We start from the raw sequence: 24073 nt of genomic DNA on the forward strand, positions 1-24073 counted from the left end.
GCTGGAATAGAAAAAGAAGGGAACCTACTCGGGACTCTTGGGGTAGAAGGGCAGCGTGACGTGGCTGAGGTCGCTGATGTCACAGGCAGTGGGCTCGGCTGAGATGGCCTGCCTTTTGCTGCGATGCTGGTCGGGCTGCAGGACGAGGTTCTGCTGCTGCGCCTGGACCTGCTGCGCCGTGGCCGGCCGGATCACTGAGCGGTACTTGTCCAGCTCATTCTGCAGCCGCTGGATCAGCTCGTCCTTCTGGTCCAGCTCCAGCTCCAGCTCATCGATGAGGGCATCACGCTGCCGCAGCTCCTCAATCTTCTCCTGTAGGGCGTACTGGAGGTCCCGCAGGGTACCCATTGCTGCTCTGGGGGTCCTCCGGGGGGGGTCCTCCAGGGGTCCTGCACGAGCTCTCAGGGTACCTGTTGTAGTCCCCAGGTTCTTCTGATGGTCCTGAGGGCCCCTACAGGCTTCCTCACTGTACTTATTTAGTTCTGGGGGTCCTGAAGGTCCCTGGTTTGTTTACATCCTCGTTCTACCTGGACTCAGTGACCTTTATTCTCCTCTGAGTCTTTGTGAGGTGATACTGGAAGTTCTCGGGGTCTCATCCAGGTCACCGTTTTCTGGCTTGTATCAGTGAGACCAGGATGACACTCACAACAGTCTCCTAAGGTCTTCAAATTCCTTTGTTCTTCCAGCTGGAACTGCTGATGTTCTCAGATGCGGTTCAGGGTCCCTGGAGGATCCAGCTGGAGAGTTCTTTACTGTGTCTCAGACCTGATCATCAGAGCAGCTCTTCAATTCCAGATGATAAAAACTTCAGGATGAATCCATCCACGATGATTCCCCACCCTGCAGCAGGTGGGTGATGCCGTCACTTAGAGAAGTTGCAGATCAAAGTCAGTAAGGACGAAAATCCTTGAGAGGTTAAAAGGATCCGGACCTCCGGTCCTCCGGTCCTCCGGTCCTCCTTACTCCGGCGGGGAGACAGCTCGAGTCAAGCCGAATTCAGCAACCGGAGTCCGAGCTGCCACGGAGACCTGGTGCCCGTACAGACCCGCGAAGTGATTAACACACGGAAATATTCACATCCCGAGAAGAAGAGGAAAAGGAAGAGGACGAGGAAGAGGACGGTTCAGACGAACTACGTCCCGATCCCACGTGACGAAGATGATTGTGATCGATCACCTTCACGAGTTGATCAGAGCAGCATTGAAACTGAGACGCCACTCGAGCTAAAAGTTGTTCTCAACTCCTCCTCCTCTTCATCCTCCTCCTCTTCCTCTTCATCTCTTTCATGTATTTATAAAAATGTGACCGAACTGCTGGGGACCCGAAAGGACCCGGACCCCCAATTACACATCAGTCATTTGAATAAATTTTACTCACATGATGATGATGATGATGATGATGATGGTGATGATGATGATGATGATGATGATGATGATGATGTTTACATCATTGATTTTATTTTCAAAAAGCAACTTTAACCTGTGGCGGCCCGGTGGAGCAGTGGTCCTCCCTGTGGCCCCCATCAAGAAGGTTGTGGGTGGAGCCCCGGCTGCAGCACGGGGTCTTTCTGGGTGAGTCTCCATGTTCTCCCTGTTCCTGCTGGGTTCTCTCTGGTACTCCAGCTTCCTCCACAGTCCAAAGACATCAAGAGGGACCAGGTTAATCCAGACTCTAAATTGACCGTAGGCGTGGCTGGGAGAGCCAATGGTTGTCTGTCTCTATGTGTTGGCCCTGCCATGGACTGGTGACCTGTCCAGGGGGAAGGCTGCTGGGATAGGCTCCACCCCCACCACCCTGAGCAGGAGAAGAGGGGGAACATGGAGGGAGGGATGGATGAATGGAGGGATGGGTGGATGGAGGGATGGATGGATGATGGATGAATGGATGATGGATGGATGAAACTGTTTCTGAACCATCAGATGGTTGGTTTGAGATGTTGTTGATGATGCACCTGTGGCGCCGCCTGCTGGAAGATTAGTGGCATTACGTTACACTGTCTGAGGAGATCATGTGATTCTCTGGTTTTCCTTCACTTTGACATCTGGTGGAAGTTCACAGGCCGACGTGATGGGATTTGATTTGATTTTTATTCCATGAAGAAAATTGAATCCAAACCACCAAACTAATAACAAACATCTGATGACATCATGGATGAAGACAAGATGGCGTCATGATATCATTCAACAAGCATCTACATCTGAGCTCATCTTGAAGGTACATCAGGAGGGTTCTACTCTCTGCTCTTATTGTGACAGAGCATTCCCTCTGCACATTCCATGTTGTGTGTGTGCGTGTGTGTGTGTTTGTGTGTGTGTACTCAGTTCTTGTTATGTATTGGAGGTCTTTCCTGGTATAAACACCAACCTTATCGGGACCTCTAGTCCTCCTGGCGACCAAAGACCCTCCTGATGCAGCACCACCAGAGTTTGAGTGTAGGGTGAGTATTAGGGTCAAAGGTCAGGGTGAAGATTAAAGTGAGGGTTAGACTGGAGGATTTAATTAGAATGTTCTGCTAGGGATAGCTGCTGCACAAACCTCTGTGTGTGTGTGTGTGTGTGTGTCTGTGTCTGTGTCTGTGTGTGTGTGTGTCCACAGATAACAGCAGGTTAATTATTAGCGTTGGCTGGCTTGTAAAGCTAACACCAGGACAGTGAACCTTTGGAGTTTGATATGATGTGATCACACGCACGCGCATACACACACACACACACACACACACACACACACGCGCGCGCGCACACCCGCAGTGAGGCCCCTGATGACACGTGAACACACACACACTCTCAGAATGACACAGCTGTGATCGGAGGAAGGTGATCTCTGAAATTGCTCAGGTGAGTTTCTCTGTTTTTTCAGTTTAAAAGGAAGCTTTTACGCTTAAAAGAGTCAAAAGTTTGAGAGAGAGAGAGAGAGAGTGCTGATGTACCGCTCTTCTTCTTCTTCTTCACTGCTGTGACTGAACAGGCAGATGATGAGAGGTTCAACTCATAAACCTCCTCAATACATGGAATCTTTCATGGAGTAAAAACACTCTTAATTGACCCTCAGAGTCCACCTCTGTCTACGACTCTGACCATCTTCATCCGTGTTCATTTGGTGTGTTTCTCCTTGACCTGTTAGTAACTATAATGATGTTGTGAGTAGCACAATCATGGCAGGGGAGGAGTTACCAGGCTTTACTTCCTGTCTGTAGGAGGGAGTCTGTACGAGGGTCTCATGGACCAGAAGTGTTTTAGTTTTTTCCGGTTGAAGCTGACACGATTCAGCTGACCCAGCGACTCCAAGGCTCGAACTGACACGTCTCCACTCTCCTTGCTGGTCTTTACATTTGTGTTTCTGATGTGACTTGTTGAGAAGATGTTGGGTCGCTGCGTTGACCTCCATCTGAAGGTCACCACCAAAGGTTGGTTCCGTGGCGTGGAGGTGAAGCAGCTCTGAGGATGTGAGAAGATTAAAACCCGATCTAATCAAAGACCAATAAGACGAGGTGTTCATGTGACCGTGGGTGCGTCACCAACATGAGCTTCACGAGTGACACATTAAAGCAGCCAAAACACAATATTAGCAACAAAACAATACAAACAATGATCAAGTGAGCTTAGCTAAATTACAGTAAGCTAAGCTAAGCTAAGCTAAGCTAAGGGCTCCTTATAGAGTCTGAGGGGTCCATAGGGACTGACTCTGCTGGAGCTTTAATGGCTTTGATGATTGGAATATTGTTGTGTTCTTGTGTGCAGTTTTAAAAGAATTTCTGGTTAAGTCACATTTGTGTCAGCAATTACAGGCGTTTTTTTGTCCAGAAAAAACAAATGAAGTAAAATAGTTGGACAGATAGAGACAAAGTGATCATCAAGTCCTCCACGTCACCACAGAGGAGGCCTCGCTGGATGGTTGCCATGGAGACACAGGCTTTTAGATTCACCGTAACAACATACATGGAGATAAGCACGACTGATATGATCAGGTGTGTGTGTGTGTGTGTGTGTGTGTGTGTGTGTGTGTGTGTGTGTGTGTGTGTGTGTGTGTGTGTGCGTTATGTTGATTGGGGTTTCTTTTAAGGATCAAAGTCCTCATGGTCGTGTTGCCCCTTCATGTTCATTTAAATCAACGTTTTGACTGTTAAAGTGAGAAGGTTAGAATAGACTTGATTGACAGGTCAATGACTCGTCTGCTCTCACTTGTTTCAACAATGCTGATCAACGAGTCACAGCTCCAAAGTCACTGACTACAACAGGAGTCTTCACACATCCTCCCACATACAAGTTTAGCTTGGTAAACATGTACCCAGGTAAACATGTACCCAGGTAAACATGTACCCAGTAAACATGTATCGGTAAACATGTACTCAGGTAAACATGCACAGGTAAACATGCACAGGTAAACATGTACCCAGTAAACATGTATAGGTAAACATGTACCCAGGTAAACATGCACAAGTAAACATGTACCCAGGTAAACATGTATAGGTAAACATGTACCCAGGTAAACATGCACAGGTAAACATGTACCCAGGTAAACATGCACAGGTAAACATGTACCCAGGTAAACATGTGCCCAGGTAAACATGCACAGGTAAACATGTACCCTGGTAAACATGTACCCAGGTAAACATGCACAGGTAAACATGTACCCAGGTAAACATGTACCCAGGTAAACATGTACCCAGGTCAACATGCACAGGTAAACATGTACCCTGGTAAACATGTACCAAGGTAAACATGTACCCTGGTAATCATGTACCCAGGTAAACATGTACCCTGGTAAACATGTACCCAGGTAAACATGCACAGGTAAACATGTACCCTGGTAAACATGTACCCAGGTAAACATGTATCCTGGCAAACATGTACAGGTAAACATGTACCCTGGTAAACATGCACAGGTAAACATGTACCCTGGTAAACATGTACCCTGGGTACCCAGGTAAACATGTACAGGTAAACATGTACCCTGGTAAACATGTACAGGTAAACATGTACCCTGGTAAACATGTACCCAGGTAAACATGCACAGGTAAACATGTACAGGTAATCATGTACCCTGGTAAACATGTACCCAGGTAAACATGCCCAGGTAAACATGTACCCAGGTAAACATGTACCCAGGTAGACATGTACCCTGGTAAACATGTACCCAGGTAAACATGTACCCTGGTAAACATGTACCCAGGTAAACATGTACCCAGGTAGACATGTACCCTGGTAAACATGTACCCAGGTAAACATGCACAGGTAAACATGTACCCTGGTAATCATGTACCCAGGTAAACATGTACCCAGGTAAACATGCACAGGTAAACATGTACCCAGGTAGACATGTACCCTGGTAAACATGTACCCAGGTAAACATGCACAGGTAAACATGTACAGGTAAACATGTACCCTGGTAAACATGTACCCAGGTAAACGTACAGGTAAACATGTACCCAGGTAAACGTACAGGTAAACATGTACCCTGGTAAACATGCACAGGTAAACATGTACCCAGGTAAACATGTACCCTGGTAAACATGTACCCAGGTAAACATGTACCCAGGTAGACATGTTCCCTGGTAAACATGTACCCAGGTAAACATGCACAGGTAAACATGTACCCTGGTAAACATGTACCCAGGTAAACGTACAGGTAAACATGTACCCAGGTAAACGTACAGGTAAACATGTACAGGTAAACTGATTGCGAACTGGGGAAAAAGGATTAATCTATGAGAAAGAAAACTATGTATATGCACTGTAAATGATCTGTTGATCAAATGAAGACGAATGACGCTTTGTTCAGAATCTCAAAATCAAGCTGTTCCTCATTTTGTTGAGGACCACTTAAAAACCCTCAAGGACCCTTGTGGGTCCTCGGGCCCTCTTTTGAGAACACTACAATTCCATCACCTAGAAGGTAACGTCTGTAATGTATTCTCGTGTCACTCTTAAATTCACTGATGGTGTTAGCCTTAAATCCCCATCTTATCCTGGCATAGTCTCTGGTCTGATTCCTGGTCTGGCCTCTCGTCTAGTCTTTAGTCTAGTCTGTGTTCTGGTGTCTAGTCTGAGCTCTGTCCCGGACCCCGTATATCAAAACTTGTTCCCCAATCTTCGAACCAACAGATCCTAAAAGATACTATTTTATTAAGGTGTGTGTGTGTGTGTGTGTGTGTGTGTGTGTGTGTGTGTGTGTGTGTGTGTTATTGATCAGTAAATCCTTGTTTTTCCTCTCAGGTCCCCTGATCCACTATAGCTTCAAACAGGAAGTGCAACCCCGCCATAATAAAACACTGCCAAATTAACATCTCAACCAAAAACAGAAATCAACACTAGTAGATACCCTTCAACTACAACTCAGCTGGTGAGACTCTTGGAGCAGAGTGGCGCACTGTGCCGCAGCGCAGCACGCCATCAGCCAGTCAGAGTTTGATGGTCAGTAATGAGCCGCTTCACGTCAATCATTGACGTCACTAATCTGGGATTCTGTCAGTGACTGGATGAGGAACGTGTCAGTGATTTGAAAGTTCATGAGTTACGTGCTTGGACCCGTTGCACCTCTCTGACCTGGCGTGTTGCCATGATACTTGTGGGCTTGGACCTTCAGCAGGTTGCCAGTTCTGCATCCCGCCTCCTGCGGTGGTCGCCCTCAGGCTAGGTTGGGCTAGGCCAGGCTAGGCTGCTGTGGTTCAATCAGGATCTGTCTGATGGCAGTCGAGTCAGGAGGTCTAAAGTCAGTCAATCACTTGCAAAGGACCTTGACCCCCCAACACTCCATATATGTAGTTCAGAGTAAGAGACACTCACTCCTTTTCATCTTGCGGGGGTTTACGTCACATGACCTTGGCATCCATGTCCTGGAATTACTCCACAAAGATCCTCAGGTGGAATTTTTGTTGAAGATCAGGGTTCTGCATCATTCATAATCTGAGTTCACCATCTCTAGAGGTGGTCACTGAATGGCATGGGAAGTGAATATCAGGTTTGTCCTGAGGGGGCGCTAAAGAAAAGGGGACAGGTGGTTGCTTCTTCTTCAGTGACAGAAAAAATACATAAATGTTTGGTTTTTTTTATAGAGGGCAGAAGTGGTGCTGACTCTTCTTCTTTATCTTCCAGTGAGCACCCCTAATTTCCTTGATTTATATTTGCTGTCAATCACACCCAATGGAAGCTAATCAGAAAGTAAGCGGGGGGGATGCACTGGCGGGAACACAGAAGGAAGCGGCGCTCAGAGCGCTGATGCAACGTACAGGATACCAGCTTCTGCAGGTAACTGGGGAGGTGCCGACCTTTTATTCACGACACGTGAAGAATGTGACTCAGTCGAATCCTCGCAGAAACCCCTTTATGTACTTTAATTGCTTTTTGTTTCAGGAGAACGGTCAGCGGCGGTACGGCGGCCCACCGCCAGGCTGGGACGGCCCACCTCCAGAGAGAGGCAGCGAGATTTTTGTTGGGAAATTGCCCAGGGACTTGTTTGAAGACGAACTGGTGCCACTGTGTGAGAAGGTCGGGGCTGGGAGGGGGTTACTGATTGTTTACTCCAATCAATGTCAGTGAAATATTTCTAGATTGTGATCTGGTCATTTTACAAAAATTTGAGTAAACGAGAATCCGAGTTAAAGCCTTTGAGAATGTAGCAACAAGAGGAAGTGGAAGGCTCTGATCTGAACTGGCTGGCGCCCCAGCTGAAGGGGCGTCGCATGTTAGCCTGTTAGCATCACCAAATGTCCTCTCATTTTCGTTAGCATGTGGTTCTTAACATGTGGGTCATTTTTTTTCTTCAGTTTGGCAAAATCTATGAGGTGAGGATGATGATGGACTTCAATGGCAACAACCGAGGTTATGCCTTCGTCACCTTTAGCACCAAACAGGAAGCCAAAGTGGCCATGAAGCAGCTCAACAACTACGAGATCAGGTGACATGACATCTGTCAACTCACTCAGATAAGGAAACGTTCTGGACACTGACAACACGCCATCATCAACAACTGCATCACCAGCGACACTGGGACAACTAAAAAAAACAAAAAAACAACACAAAATTTGTCATCATCAGACAAAATGCTGTACTTTATCACATCAGTAGATTAATTTGTGTGTTTGTAGTTCATATGTGTTATACATGAGCTTCACTTCCCAATCACGTCATAATACAAGGACGAAGCCGTTGAGTGGTGGATGAGCGTTCCCTAGGGATCCTCGGTCCCTGGGGGGTCCTTGGCTTGATTTGAGCATTGTCTGGCAGGAATGGCCGCCTCCTTGGTGTCTGCGCCAGCGTGGACAACTGCCGTCTATTCGTGGGTGGGATTCCCAAAACCAAGAAGCGTGAGGAGATCTTGTCAGAGATGAGAAAAGTAACTGACGGGGTCGTGGATGTCATCGTGTACCCAAGCGCTGCTGACAAATCTAAAAACAGAGGTTTTGCCTTCGTGGAGTACGAGAGCCACCGAGCTGCGGCCATGGCTCGTCGCAAACTGCTGCCAGGTAACCATCTTTACTAACACGTGAGTTTGAGCTCTCATAACCATAAGCCTTCTGATCATATTCCTGTGTCCTGTGGTTGTCTCAGGTCGCATCCAGCTGTGGGGTCACGCCATAGCTGTGGATTGGGCAGAGCCTGAGGTGGAGGTGGATGAGGATACCATGGCGACAGTCAAGATCTTGTACGTCAGGAACTTGATGCTGCAGACCAGCGAAGAGACCATTGAGAGGGAGTTCAATGCCATCAAAGCAGGTGCTTCAATAACAACACTCCTATGTCTGAGTATCCCTGAATGCATCGTCATAACTTCTTGCTGCACGATACAGAGGCTATCTGGTCCACATCTGAACAGATCCGGTCCAAATCACAGCCAGGTGAGATGTGTTTGACTGCTCGAGTGTCCAGTCAGGAGGTGTTTCACTCCGACTCTGCAAAGTCAAAGCAACTCAAGGTTTCTGGACCTATCAGTATTTTTCCTTGGACTTGTACATTTAGGCGTGTCCAAGTTATTACCTCGTCGATGTTCTGGCTGGAGACAGGCTATAAAGGAGCAGCCACGGGGGTTAAACTCTGAGGGTCAACCGACCAAGGTTCCTCAACTCAGATCTGGGTTAGAACATTTACTCTCCCTCCAGGAAAAAATCGTTAGCACAACACATCTGGTAAGAGTTGCTGGAGATGGATGATGATGATTTTAACATGTGAAACGAGAGGAAGCATGTGCCCCCACCCCTCTACACTCCCCCACCCCTCTCCACTCCTCTGATCTCCCCTACATTACTCCACCCCTCTACACTCCTCCACCCCTCTACACTCCTCTGATCTCCCCTACACTCCTCCACCCCTCTACACTCCTCTGATCTCCCCTACATTACTCCACCCCTCTACACTCCTCCACCCCTCTACACTCCTCTGATCTCCCCTACACTCCTCCACCCCTCTACACTCCTCTGATCTCCTCTACACTCCTCCACCCCTCTACACTCCTCTGATCTCCCCTACACTCCTCCACCCCTCTACACTCCTCTGATCTCCTCTACACTACTCCACCCCTCTACACTCCTCTGATCTCCTCTACACTACTCCACCCCTCTACACTCCTCTGATCTCCTCTACACTCCTCCACCCCTCTAACTCCTCTGATCTCCTCTACACTCCCCCACCCCTCTACACTCCTCTGATCTCCCCTACACTCCTCCACCCCTCCACACTCCTCTGATCTCCTCTACACTCCTCCACCCCTCTAACTCCTCTGATCTCCTCTACACTCCTCCACCCCTCCACACTCCTCTGATCTCCTCTACACTCCTCCACCCCTCTAACTCCTCTGATCTCCTCTACACTCCTCCACCCCTCTACACTCCTCTGATCTCCTCTACACTACTCCACCCCTCTACACACCTCTGATCTCCTCTACACTCCTCCACCCCTCTAACTCCTCTGATCTCCTCTACACTCCTCCACCCCTCTAACTCCTCTGATCTCCTCTACACTCCTCCACCCCTCTACACTCCTCTGATCTCCCCTACACTCCTCCACCCCTCTAACTCCTCTGATCTCCTCTACACTCCCCCACCCCTCTAACTCCTCTGATCTCCTCTACACTCCTCCACCCCTCTACACTCCTCTGATCTCCCCTACACTCCTCCACCCCTCTACACTCCTCTGATCTCCTCTACACTCCTCCACCCCTCTACACTCCTCTGATCTCCCCTACACTCCTCCACCCCTCTACACTCCTCTGATCTCCTCTACACTACTCCACCCCTCTACACTCCTCTGATCTCCTCTACACTCCTCCACCCCTCCACACTCCTCTGATCTCCCCTACACTACTCCACCCCTCTACACTCCTCTGATCTCCTCTACACTCCTCCACCCCTCTAACTCCTCTGATCTCCTCTACACTCCCCCACCCCTCTACACTCCTCTGATCTCCCCTACACTCCTCCACCCCTCCACACTCCTCTGATCTCCTCTACACTCCTCCACCCCTCTAACTCCTCTGATCTCCTCTACACTCCTCCACCCCTCTACACTCCTCTGATCTCCTCTACACTACTCCACCCCTCTACACACCTCTGATCTCCTCTACACTCCTCCACCCCTCTAACTCCTCTGATCTCCTCTACACTCCTCCACCCCTCTAACTCCTCTGATCTCCTCTACACTCCTCCACCCCTCTACACTCCTCTGATCTCCCCTACACTCCTCCACCCCTCTAACTCCTCTGATCTCCTCTACACTCCCCCACCCCTCTAACTCCTCTGATCTCCTCTACACTCCTCCACCCCTCTACACTCCTCTGATCTCCCCTACACTCCTCCACCCCTCTACACTCCTCTGATCTCCTCTACACTCCTCCACCCCTCTACACTCCTCTGATCTCCCCTACACTCCTCCACCCCTCTACACTCCTCTGATCTCCTCTACACTACTCCACCCCTCTACACTCCTCTGATCTCCTCTACACTCCTCCACCCCTCCACACTCCTCTGATCTCCCCTACACTCCTCCACCCCTCCACACTCCTCTGATCTCCTCTACACTCCTCCACCCCTCTAACTCCTCTGATCTCCTCTACACTCCTCCACCCCTCTAACTCCTCTGATCTCCTCTACACTACTCCACCCCTCTACACTCCTCTGATCTCCTCTACACTCCTCCACCCCTCTAACTCCTCTGATCTCCTCTACACTCCCCCACCCCTCTACACTCCTCTGATCTCCTCTACACTCCCCCACCCCTCTACACTCCTCTGATCTCCCCTACACTCCTCCACCCCTCTAACTCCTCTGATCTCCTCTACACTACTCCACCCCTCTACACTCCTCTGATCTCCTCTACACTCCTCCACCCCTCTAACTCCTCTGATCTCCTCTACACTCCTCCACCCCTCTAACTCCTCTGATCTCCTCTACACTCCCCCACCCCTCTACACTCCTCTGATCTCCCCTACACTCCTCCACCCCTCTAACTCCTCTGATCTCCTCTACACTCCTCCACCCCTCTACACTCCTCTGATCTCCTCTACACTCCTCCACCCCTCTACACTCCTCTGATCTCCCCTACACTCCTCCACCCCTCTACACTCCTCTGACCTCCCCTACACTCCTCCACCCCTCCACACTCCTCTGATCTCCCCTACACTCCTCCACCCCTCCACACTCCTCTGATCTCCCCTACACTCCTCCACCCCTCTACACTCCTCCACCCCTCTACACTCCTCTGATCTCCTCTACACTCCTCCACCCCTCTACACTCCTCTGATCTCCCCTACACTCCTCCACCCCTCTCCACTCCTCTGATCTCCCCTACATTACTCCACCCCTCTACACTCCTCCACCCCTCTACACTCCTCTGATCTCCCCTACACTCCTCCACCCCTCTACACTCCTCTGATCTCCCCTACATTACTCCACCCCTCTACACTCCTCCACCCCTCTACACTCCTCTGATCTCCCCTACACTCCTCCACCCCTCTACACTCCTCTGATCTCCTCTACACTCCTCCACCCCTCTACACTCCTCTGATCTCCCCTACACTCCTCCACCCCTCTACACTCCTCTGATCTCCTCTACACTACTCCACCCCTCTACACTCCTCTGATCTCCTCTACACTACTCCACCCCTCTACACTCCTCTGATCTCCTCTACACTCCTCCACCCCTCTAACTCCTCTGATCTCCTCTACACTCCCCCACCCCTCTACACTCCTCTGATCTCCCCTACACTCCTCCACCCCTCCACACTCCTCTGATCTCCTCTACACTCCTCCACCCCTCTAACTCCTCTGATCTCCTCTACACTCCTCCACCCCTCCACACTCCTCTGATCTCCTCTACACTCCTCCACCCCTCTAACTCCTCTGATCTCCTCTACACTCCTCCACCCCTCTACACTCCTCTGATCTCCTCTACACTACTCCACCCCTCTACACACCTCTGATCTCCTCTACACTCCTCCACCCCTCTAACTCCTCTGATCTCCTCTACACTCCTCCACCCCTCTAACTCCTCTGATCTCCTCTACACTCCTCCACCCCTCTACACTCCTCTGATCTCCCCTACACTCCTCCACCCCTCTAACTCCTCTGATCTCCTCTACACTCCCCCACCCCTCTAACTCCTCTGATCTCCTCTACACTCCTCCACCCCTCTACACTCCTCTGATCTCCCCTACACTCCTCCACCCCTCTACACTCCTCTGATCTCCTCTACACTCCTCCACCCCTCTACACTCCTCTGATCTCCCCTACACTCCTCCACCCCTCTACACTCCTCTGATCTCCTCTACACTACTCCACCCCTCTACACTCCTCTGATCTCCTCTACACTCCTCCACCCCTCCACACTCCTCTGATCTCCCCTACACTCCTCCACCCCTCCACACTCCTCTGATCTCCTCTACACTCCTCCACCCCTCTAACTCCTCTGATCTCCTCTACACTCCTCCACCCCTCTAACTCCTCTGATCTCCTCTACACTACTCCACCCCTCTACACTCCTCTGATCTCCTCTACACTCCTCCACCCCTCTAACTCCTCTGATCTCCTCTACACTCCCCCACCCCTCTACACTCCTCTGATCTCCTCTACACTCCTCCACCCCTCTAACTCCTCTGATCTCCTCTACACTCCCCCACCCCTCTACACTCCTCTGATCTCCCCTACACTCCTCCACCCCTCTAACTCCTCTGATCTCCTCTACACTACTCCACCCCTCTACACTCCTCTGATCTCCTCTACACTCCTCCACCCCTCTAACTCCTCTGATCTCCTCTACACTCCTCCACCCCTCTAACTCCTCTGATCTCCTCTACACTCCCCCACCCCTCTACACTCCTCTGATCTCCCCTACACTCCTCCACCCCTCTAACTCCTCTGATCTCCTCTACACTACTCCACCCCTCTACACTCCTCTGATCTCCTCTACACTACTCCACCCCTCTAACTCCTCTGATCTCCTCTACACTCCCCCACCCCTCTACACTCCTCTGATCTCCCCTACACTCCTCCACCCCTCCACACTCCTCTGATCTCCCCTACACTCCTCCACCCCTCTACACTCCTCTGATCTCCCCTACACTCCTCCACCCCTCCACACTCCTCTGATCTCCCCTACACTCCTCCACCCCTCTACACTCCTCCACCCCTCTACACTCCTCTGATCTCCTCTACACTCCTCCACCCCTCTACACTCCTCTGATCTCCCCTACACTCCTCCACCCCTCTACACTCCTCTGACCTCCCCTACACTCCCCCACCCCTCTACACTCCTCTGATCTCCCCTACACTCCTCCACACTCCTCTGATCTCCCCTACACTCCTCCACCCCTCTACACTCCTCTGATCTCCTCTACACTACTCCACCCCTCTACACTCCTCTGATCTCCCCTACACTACTCCACCCCTCTACACTACTCTGATCTTCCCTACACTCCTCCACCCGTCTACACTACTCCACCCCTCTACACTCCTCTGATCTCTCCTACACTACTCCACCCCTCTACACTCCTCTGATCTCCCCTACACTCCTCCACCCGTCTACACTACTCCACCCCTCTAACTCCTCTGATCTCCCCTACACTACTCCACCCCTCTACACTCCTCTGATCTCCCCTACACTCCTCCACCCGTCTACACTACTCCACCCCTCTACACTCCTCTGATCTCCCCTACATTACTCCACCCCTCTACACTCCTCCACCCCTCTACACTCCTCTGATCACCCCTACATTACTCCACCCCTCTACACTCCCCCACCCCTCTACACTCCTCTGATCTCCCCTACATTACTCCACCCTCTACACTCCTCCACCCCTCTACACTCCTCTGATCTCCCCTACACTCCTCCACCCCTCTACACTCCTCTGATCTCCTCTACACTCCTCCACCCCTCTACACTCCTCTGATAATCCCCTACACTCCTCCACCCCTCTACACTCCTCTGATCTCCTCTACACTCCTCCACCCCACTACACTCCTCTGATCTCCCCTACACTCCTCCACCCCTCTACACTCCTCTGATCTCCTCTACACTACTCCACCCCTCTACACTCCTCTGATCTCCGCTACACTCCTCCACCCCTCCACACTCCTCTGATCTCCCCTACACTCCTCCATTCCTCTACACTCCTCTGATCTCCCCTACACTACTCCACCCCTCTAACTCCTCTGATCTCCCCTACACCCCTCCACACTCCTCTGATCTCCCCTACACTCCTCCACCCCTCTACACTCCTCCACCCCTCTACACTCCTCTGATCTCCTCTACACTCCTCCACCCCTCTACACTCCTCTGATCTCCCCTACACTCCTCCACCCCTCTACACTCCTCTGACCTCCCCTACACTCCCCCACCCCTCTACAGTCCTCTGATCTCCCCTACACTCCTCCACACTCCTCTGATCTCCCCTACACTCCTCCACCCCTCTACACTCCTCTGATCTCCCCTACACTCCTCCACCCCTCTACACTCCTCTGACCTCCCCTACACTCCCCCACCCCTCTACACTCCTCTGATCTCCCCTACACTCCTCCACACTCCTCTGATCTCCCCTACACTCCTCCACCCCTCTACACTCCTCTGATCTCCTCTACACTACTCCACCCCTCTACACTCCTCTGATCTCCCCTACACTACTCCACCCCTCTACACTCCTCTGATCTCCCCTACACTACTCCACCCCTCTACACTCCTCTGATCTCCCCTACACTACTCCACCCCTCTACACTCCTCTGATCTCCCCTACACTCCTCCACCCGTCTACACTACTCCACCCCTCTACACTCCTCTGATCTCCCCTACACTACTCCACCCCTCTACATTCCTCTGATCTCGCCTACACTCCTCCACCCGTCTACACTACTCCACCCCTCTACACTCCTCTGATCTCCCCTACATTACTCCACCCCTCTACACTCCTCTGATCTCCTCTACACTCCTCTGATCTCCCCTACATTACTCCACCCCTCTACACTCCTCTGATCTCCTCTACACTCCTCTGATCTCCCCTACATTACTCCACCCCTCTACACTCCTCTGATCTCCTCTACACTCCTCTGATCTCCCCTACACTCCTCCACCCACCATGATTTGCTGTTCGTATGTCATGGGTGAGTCCATAGGTGTGATTATTCATTCTTGTTTTCATGTCAGCTGAGTCGTCTCAGCATGGCTCGTCTTCCTCCGATGGGTTCAGTGTGCATTTCAGATGATGGTGATGATGATTGGACGCTCGAGTGGCGAGGAGCCACCTGCTGCTGTGGATCACGAGAGGATGAATAGTTGTTGTGTTACAGGGGCGGTGGAGCGAGTGAAGAAGATCAGAGACTACGCCTTCGTCCACTTCACCCAGAGAGAAGATGCCATCAACGCCATGAAGACGCTCAATGGGAAGGTCAGAATCTTGACTGACTGACTGACTTTATTTTATGTTGACTTTTTGATTTTCATATTTGTTGATATTTATCGATATCATTTTATTTAGTGTCTAATCTTTTGAGGTGAAGCTACAGATGGTAGCCAGTTCGTGTCTTAAGCATTCTATGAGGTCACAACATTTGACATGTGACTTGCTTTCTGCATCCAGGTGGTGGATGGCTCTCCCATTGAGGTCACGCTGGCAAAACCGGTGGACAAGGACAGTTACGTCCGCTACACCAGAGGCACCGGTGGACGAGGAAGCTCTCTGCTGCAGGCTGACTATACAGCCTACACGCTGGGACAGGTAGGACCACGAATGCACCACCAGCTACAGGTGTCATGAAGGAGGTGGGGCTACACAGAAATAGCTGACAACTGGATACGCGCAGCAGACTTGATAGAATGTTCAAAAACTGACAGAAAATGCAGAAGCCTTTTTGATGTCTTGAGCACTGAAACGGCTCTTCTGAAGGTCACAAATGATATGGTGATGGCTGCTGCTGATGATGGGAAGTGCTCTTGATTGGTTCCACTCAATTTGCTTTGATACCACCGATCATGCTATTCTCTGAGATAGCTTAGTCAGGAGGTTGGTAGCTCTGGGACTGCCTTGAGCTGGTTTCAGTCTTATCTTACTGACTGAAGTTTCTCAGTCTCAGTAGGTCAGTTAGTGTTGAACACAGCCCTGCTATCATGTGGTGTCCCACAAAGCTCTGTTCAGGGTCCCATGCTGTTCTCTCCATACATGTTGGCTCTCAGATAGATTATTAGCAGCTTTAGTGGCATCTCTTATCATTTTTATGCTGATGACATCCAGTTATATTGTCCTTTTAAACCAAACGATTTTAACCAATTGTCCATTTTCAACAAATGTGTGGACATAATTAAGATTTGGAGGGCTGATAACGGTCTTCATTTGGAATCAAAGAAGACAGAAGTCCTTACAGTCGCTCCAGAAATCAAATCCCAAACATCAAACAGTGTATGGGGTCACCAAGTGCCTGCGTTCAGCACGAGCTCCAAAATTCAGGCGTCATCTTTGACCAAACCCTGTCACAATCATGTCAGTCACCAGTCAGGTTATTTTTTTTCCAGTTAAGGAATGTCGCTACATTAAGATCCACGGTAACCAAGGTTGAGATGGAGGTGGTGGTGGTGCTTTTATTTCTTCTTGTTTAGATTCTTGTAACCTCCTCAAATCACCTCCAAACTGTCCAGACTGCAGCAGCCTGGCTTTTCACTCGTGGCAATCAGAGATCACACATCTCTCCTCTTCCTCTCTTCACTGGCTTCCCATTGAATTTTGGATCCACTTTAAAATGCTGGTGCTGACATTCAGAGCTTTGCATGGGCGAACACCACACCTTACGGACCTCCTCCACCCATATGCACCGACCCAGGCTCTTAGATCATCTCACCATCATTGCTGTCTGTCCCTCAAACCCACTGTAAGCCCAGAGGTGGCCGCGCTTTTCCAGCTGTTGCTCTCAGTGCAGGGGCTGCTCTGCCTGTCCGGCCTCCTCTCGACCCCTGTGACGGCTTCACGAAGCTGCTGAACACTTCTGCCACACAGGCTTTTGGTTCAACCTGCGCTCTTGTGTCTCTGCGTTGCTGCTGTCTTTAACTTGTCAGTCCTGGTGCTGCTTTGTTCCTGTTATTTATTATTTATGCATTTATACATATGTAAATTATTATTATTATTACATTTTCTTTTGAACCTCTTTTTTAATTGTGTGTTTGTCTTTTAATATAAAGTACTTGGTGATTTTATGTCTATGAAAGGTGCTGTATAAATAAACTTTACTTACTTCCTCTGCTCTCCTCAGGTGTACGACCCCTCTGTGGCGTATCTGGGTGCTCCTGTGTTTTATGCCCCCCAGGCCTACGCTGCCATGCCAGGTCAGTTCCGCTTCCCAACAACGAAAACTCATGTTGGAGGTCGAGGTCTGATGAGGACGCCATCGGTGCGAGGTGAGGACACATGCTGTTACTGAATGAGAAGGTGTGCGAGGAGACAAGAGCTCCCACTCGCACAGATGAGTCATGCCTGAAACGTCAAACACTCTGTCTTCATCGACGGAAAAGTGATGCAGGGCACCGCTTTGACTCATCAGAAGGGACTCACATTATATTGGTATATATACCATATTTCTGATGTCTGATCATGTGATTGGGATGCGTCCACCCCCCAGAGCGACGCTGTTAGACATGAGAAACTCCATAAACAAGCATCAAGCAGGCTTTTCAGACCACATTTGACATGATGGTGTGACATCATTTCCTGTAATTGGAAGCTCTTAATATTGTTTCATCATGAGGGTCCAAGAATCTGCCGGACAAAGCAGCTGATAGTTTACCGGAGCAAACATCTGTGGTTTCCCTGCTGATCTTTGCCCCCATTAGAACCTTTATTGTGTCAGTGCTCATCAGCATGTAACAGGGTCGCGCTGAAGCTGTCACCTGAAACCCTCTGAAACATCTGAAACAGACGTCGCAGGTGCAGTCGGAGGGTTTTCACGGGAGGTTTCTACATGAACGAATGATTTCTGATGGTGACTTGACGTCTGCTAAGCCCCTCCCCAATCATAGTTCATCAGCAAACCCAGCTAATTAGGTCATCACTTCAAAAATTCATTAGCAAGACTGGCAAACACAAGAATGTCATGAATATCTCATGGACAAGAAAGTGGGAGGAAATTGAGAGGAATGGCGTCGCTGTTGTAACAAAATATACGTGAGCCACTTACAAATTCGTGACTTGATTGGTAGAAATTTTAACTTCATCGGTCACATGAAAGCGTGTCTTCGTCATCCAGCCATTTTAGCTAACATAATGTTCGGCTTTTGGCTAGCTACATTATGTTGCTAGCTACTTAATGCTACCACAGAATCTTGTCTTTCTTCTTAGCTGCTGCTATAAATGTCTGACCTGGATTCTATGCTAATGATCCTGGGCTAACCCCTCGTTCCTGAACTCAGCCCTACAAGCTAGTGGGTTTGACGGGGCTACGCCGTGTCACAGGAACAGAGGCTTGGAGCTCGGAGGAGGAATGAGTCAAGTTCCATTACAATGTCATAAAACTTTTCTACAATCTAACGGCTTCGTTAAATGTCTTAAAACAGTAACATGAAGGCATCTGCGCAACTCATGCACACGCGACCGGCAGACCTGCTGCCGCTGAACACGTTCAGGTTTAACAGGAGTGGTCTTTGTGGAGGGTCAACTCACCAATACAGCTTCATTGATCTCATAGTCCTTAACACCAAATCAAAGACGGAGAATGTTGGAATCACATGATCACTCAATCACAACTGAAGAATGAGGGCTACAGCAGGTTACCATGACTACTGCTGTAGGATAGGCAGATGCCATTACCATGGCAACCACTGTTCACCCTGACCAGTTAATTTGTCTGACTGATTCTTCCTCCTGCCTGATTTCTGGTGATTTGATTGATTTCACTACCTTCTCGGTCTCCTGTAGAAATTTACATGACTGTACCTGTAGGGGCTGCGGGGGTGCGGGGGCTGGGTGGGCGGGGCTACCTGGCCTATGCTGCTGGTGGTGGAGCCGTGGGCCGAGGTGGTGGAAGCGGAGCTTCTTACAGTCTGAAGCCAGACAAGCAGGCAGAGGAGAAGCTGTATGACCTGCTGCCAGGGATGGAGCTGACCCCCATGACCCCCGCCGCCATGAGCCTGAAGGCCACTGCCATCAAGCCTGCGCCACAGGTAATGAGACGCGCCGTACCTCGTCTGACTACTCATGGTTACAGTTCATCATGGAAGATCAGAGATGCAGACCAGTGTGGTTCTGTGTGTTCAATCAGGTTCTGGACGAATTGTGTCAGAAAAACAGTTGGGGTCAACCGGTCTACGAGCTGCACTCGGCGATTGGACCCGACCAGCGCCAGCTGTTCCTCTACAAGATCACTATTCCAGCACTCGCTACGCAGTACCCCAACATGTAAGACTACTAGTATTGCTGACCTGAACCCCAACACGTAAGACTACTAGTTCTGCTGACCTGAACCCCAACACGTAAGACTACTAGTTCTGCTGACTACTAGTACTGCTGAACTGTACCCAAACATGTAAGACTACTAGTTCTGCTGACTACTAGTACTGCTGACCTGAACCCCAACACGTAAGACTACTAGTTCTGCTGAACTGTACCCCAACACGTAAGACTACTAGTTCTGCTGACCTGAACCCCAACACGTAAGACTGCTAGTACTGCTGACTACTAGTACTGCTGACCTGTACCCCAATATGTAAGACTACTAGTTCTGCTGACTACGAGTACTGCTGACCTGTACCCCAACACGTAAGACTACTAGTTCTGCTGACTACTAGTACTGCTGACCTGAACCCCAACACGTAAGACTACTGCTAGTACTGCTGACTACTAGTACTGCTGACCTGTACCCCAACACGTAAGACTACTGCTAGTACTGCTGACTACTAGTACTGCTTACCTGTACCCCAACATGTAAGACTACTGGTTCTAATGACAACTAGTACTGCTGACCTGAACCCCAACACGTAAGACTACTAGTTCTGCTGACTACTAGTACTGCTGAACTGTACCCAAACATGTAAGACTACTAATTCTGCTGACTACTAGTACTGCTGACCTGAACCCCAACACGTAAGACTACTAGTTCTGCTGAACTGTACCCCAACACGTAAGACTACTAGTTCTGCTGACCTGAACCCCAACACGTAAGACTACTAGTTCTGCTGACCTGAATCCCAACACGTAAGACTGCTAGTACTGCTTACTACTAGTACTGCTGACCTGTACCCCAACATGTAAGACTACTAGTTCTGCTGACTACTAGTACTGCTGACCTGTACCCCAACACGTAAGACTACTAGTTCTGCTGAACTGTACCCCAACACATAAGACTACTAGTTCTGCTGACTACTAGTACTGCTGACCTGAACCCCAACACGTAAGACTACTAGTTCTGCTGACCTGAACCCCAACATGTAAGATGGCTAGTACTGCTGACTACTAGTTCTGCTGACCTGAACCCCAACACGTAAGACTACTGCTAGTACTGCTGACTACTAGTACTGCTGACCTGTACCCCAACACGTAAGACTACTGCTAGTACTGCTGACTACTAGTACTGCTTACCTGTACCCCAACATGTAAGACTACTGGTTCTAATGACAACTAGTACTGCTGGCCTGTACCCCAACATGTAAGACTACTAGTTCTGCTGACTACTAGTACTGCTGAACTGTACCCCAACATGTAAGATTGCTAGTACTGCTGACTACTAGTACTGCTGACCAGTGCTGCTGATGGCGGGCCCTGTGGTCTCCATGTCTCCACAGTCATCCCTTCACTCCTGCCAAGCTGTGTGCAGCTGTAGAGGAAGCTAAAGTGTATGCGGCCGAGCACACGCTGCAGACCCTCGGCCTGCAGACAGAGGGTGCTGCCGACGCCACATCAGCCGCGGTGGCCTCAGTAGCCTTCCCAGGTATGTGAAGGTCCGTACCTCAAACCAAAGAACTCCTCACTTCACAAACCGCAACCACCAACACTGCTGCTGCCACAAATATGTCACGACCTCCAATTATTTAGTAGATGGAGCAGACGCAAGTCAATAAATCAATATAATCGATTGATTCTTTTTGTGGTAATGATTGATCATCTTTAAGTTTCCAAATCTGAAGTATGAGTGGTAACAGTAGCGTTTTAGCATTAGCATCAGCTCCTACCCACAGCAATGGGCTGCCACATATCCATGCCAGCGTCTTAAACATGAGGCGTACACATAGCACACGTGTCATGTTTTAAACATGTCAGTGTGCATTGCACCTGAGCTGTCCATCAAAGTTTCCTTGCCTTTGCCCAGGTTACACTCTGGCGAGCCCAGCATCAACAGCAGTCGCATCCCAGCTGAAGCAGGCCATGTCTCTGGGCCAGGACCTGGCCACCTACACCACCTATGAGGGTTACCCTGCCTTTGCAGTGGCCACACGCCACACAGACGGATACGGTGTCTTTTAGATTGCCAGCAGCGGCGTTTTCATTCTTCTGATTCACATTAAAAAATGATTCAAAGAAGAAAGTTCTCAACCATCCTGAAATGCTGTGGATAGAAGAGAGGGAACGCCCCTGCCGGCCGAACCGGAACACAAAGAGTGACAAGACCAAACCTGCGAGGATGCTGGGTCCCCCCGCCATTGAAATTCTCACCTCTTCTGTCTGTTCATTTGAGTGATTGAGCTTTGATTGATAGGGAATCTGTCGGTATGCCTGTGATTGGTCAAATTCATGTTCTGATCAGTCAATGTTTCTCTGATGGTTCTCGAGGAGAGGTCCGGGACCCCGGGGTCCTCAGCAGGATGAGGACCTGCAGCCTGTGATTCATGTTAATTGTTCCAAGAGTCAATCAGCTAAATGAGTGATTACTTTATGTTGTAGGTATTGCTGCCCTTTTTTTGATGGGATTTGTTGTCCACTGAGATCTTTTCAAGACTCAGATTTTCAAACTCTTCCAGATGCGTCAAAGTACAAAGAGTTTATTTTATATATAGAAATGTTTGGATACGAGAGGAAACCTGTCTGCAGACATCTGAAGCATCTCCAGGCCGCCGGACCAACTTCTCCTGATCGTCTGCATTCATCCTCTCGTCATTTAGTCGTTATAAAACAGTGAAAGAGGAGCTGGTGTCATCAGAACAAATTCAAATATTCAACCAAGGAGGAGACGCAGTTTAAAAATCCCTCCACGATAATTGATTTGCAAAGTAGTTTAGGAGTGATTGATCGATTGACCTGCAGATGTTTTCACCAACTCAGACAGTATTAAAGTGTGAGAAGCTCTTTGAAGATCTTATTTTTATACAGGGAGCAGGATTGATGCTCTTTTGCCGCTGTACTTGACAGAAGGAGGAAGTTGAGAGAATCAGTGATGACGAGCAGCAGAGAGAATTGTGGGAAGCCTGGAGGAGAAACACTGCTCTGATGACCTTGATTTTTTCATTATTAAAAGTAAAAAGAAGAATCTGATGAAAATGGCGTCTCCGCTGTGTTTCCTTCTTTCTTTCCTTCAGACTTGACACGGAAGAGACCTCTTGGTCATTTCACACTTCCTCTGCTACTCAGTGACAATAAATATTTCATCAATGTATTGAATTGAAACCCCGCCTCTGCCATAACCATATGATACTTTAATATCATATTTCTCAAACAAGATAACTCAACATGATTTATGTTAGTTTTGAACAAAAGTTTCTCAAAAATTCACACACACATTTATATTTACTTATATGTTTGTGTGTATGTATATGTACAGTATATGTGGCCCCCATCAAGAAGGTTGTGGGTGGAGCCCCGGCTGCAGCACGGGGTCTTTCTGGGTGAGTCTCCATGTTCTACCTGTTCCTGCTGGGTTCTCTCTGGTACTCCAGCTTCCTCCACAGTCCAAAGACATCAAGAGGGACCAGGTTAATCCAGACTCTAAATTGACCGTAGGCGTGGCTGGGAGAGCCAATGGTTGTCTGTCTCTATGTGTTGGCCCTGCCATGGACTGGTGACCTGTCCAGGGGGAAGGCTGCTGGGATAGGCTCCACCCCCACCACCCTCAACAGGAGAAGAGGGGGAACATGGAGGGAGGGATGATGGATGATGGAGGGATGGATGGATGGGTGGATGGATGGATGGATGATGGAGGGATGGATGGATGGATGGGTGGATGGATGGATGATGATGGATGGATGGATGATGGATGGAGGGATGGATGGATGATGAATGATTGATGGATGATGATGGATGGATGGATGATGGATGGAGGGATGGATGGATGATGGATGGATGATGAATGATGGATGGATGGATGGATGGTTGATGGATGGAGGGATGGATGGATGGATGGATGATGGATGGATGATGAATGATGGATGGATGATGAATGATGGATGGATGGATGGATGGATGATGGATGGAGGGATGGATGGATGGATGGATGATGGATGGATGATGAATGATGGATGGATGATGAATGGATGATGAATGATGGATGGATGGTTGGATGGATGGTTGATGGATGATGAATGGATGATGAATGATGGATGGATGGATGGTTGATGGATGATGAATGGATGATGAATGGATGATGGATGAAGGACATTAGATGAATAATACATGCACTTAGACGATGATCAAA

At 49.3% G+C, this 24073-nt stretch overlaps 2 protein-coding genes across 6 annotated transcripts in view; one reads left to right on the plus strand and one right to left on the minus strand.

Moving 5' to 3' along the window:
• Positions 1-1126, minus strand: part of LOC147240143 (cGMP-dependent protein kinase 1-like) — a 26076-nt gene extending 24950 nt beyond the window's left edge. For both annotated transcript variants that reach the window (XR_015111536.1, XM_086195574.1), the window contains exon 1: positions 29-1126. Coding sequence is in view for 1 of the 2 variants with exons in the window: in XM_086195574.1 (XP_086051700.1) it covers positions 29-348 (320 nt within the window). In the remaining variant the exon portion in view is untranslated. The remainder of the gene's footprint in view (positions 1-28) is intronic.
• A 920-nt stretch (positions 1127-2046) lies between these two features.
• On the plus strand, positions 2047-22926 carry a1cf (apobec1 complementation factor). 4 transcript variants are annotated; one of them, XM_086195455.1, is made up of 13 exons: positions 2047-2214; positions 7092-7244; positions 7350-7484; positions 7763-7893; positions 8223-8461; positions 8547-8711; positions 15764-15861; positions 16054-16191; positions 17714-17858; positions 19372-19616; positions 19715-19851; positions 21234-21379; positions 21758-22926. In XM_086195455.1, the coding sequence occupies exons 2-13, from the start codon at positions 7140-7142 to the stop codon at positions 21910-21912; spliced, it is 1839 nt and encodes a 612-aa protein (XP_086051581.1). In that variant the 5' UTR covers positions 2047-2214; positions 7092-7139; the 3' UTR covers positions 21913-22926. The 4 variants fall into 4 exon arrangements, with proteins under 4 accessions (XP_086051581.1, XP_086051580.1, XP_086051582.1 ...); XM_086195454.1 differs by lacking the exon at positions 2047-2214 and adding an exon at positions 2723-2834; XM_086195456.1 differs by lacking the exon at positions 2047-2214 and adding an exon at positions 2723-2834 and having other exon boundaries at positions 19396-19616.
• Positions 22927-24073: the final 1147 nt, after the last annotated feature.

The sequence above is a fragment of the Aulostomus chinensis genome, chromosome 23 (genome assembly GCF_037954235.1).
Source record: "Aulostomus chinensis isolate RoL2024-O1b breed Wild chromosome 23, RoL_Achi_v1.0, whole genome shotgun sequence".
NCBI classification, from domain to species: domain Eukaryota; kingdom Metazoa; phylum Chordata; class Actinopteri; order Syngnathiformes; family Aulostomidae; genus Aulostomus; species Aulostomus chinensis.

Coding starts and splice junctions, on each gene's coding strand:
- a1cf (XM_086195455.1), top strand. CDS start 7,140: ATGGAAGCTAATCAGAAAGTAAGCGGGGGGGATGCACTGGCGGGAACA. Junction 8,462..8,546: donor TCGTCGCAAACTGCTGCCAG/GTAACCATCTTT, acceptor TGGTTGTCTCAG/GTCGCATCCAGCTGTGGGGT. Junction 8,712..15,763: donor GTTCAATGCCATCAAAGCAG/GTGCTTCAATAA, acceptor GTTGTGTTACAG/GGGCGGTGGAGCGAGTGAAG.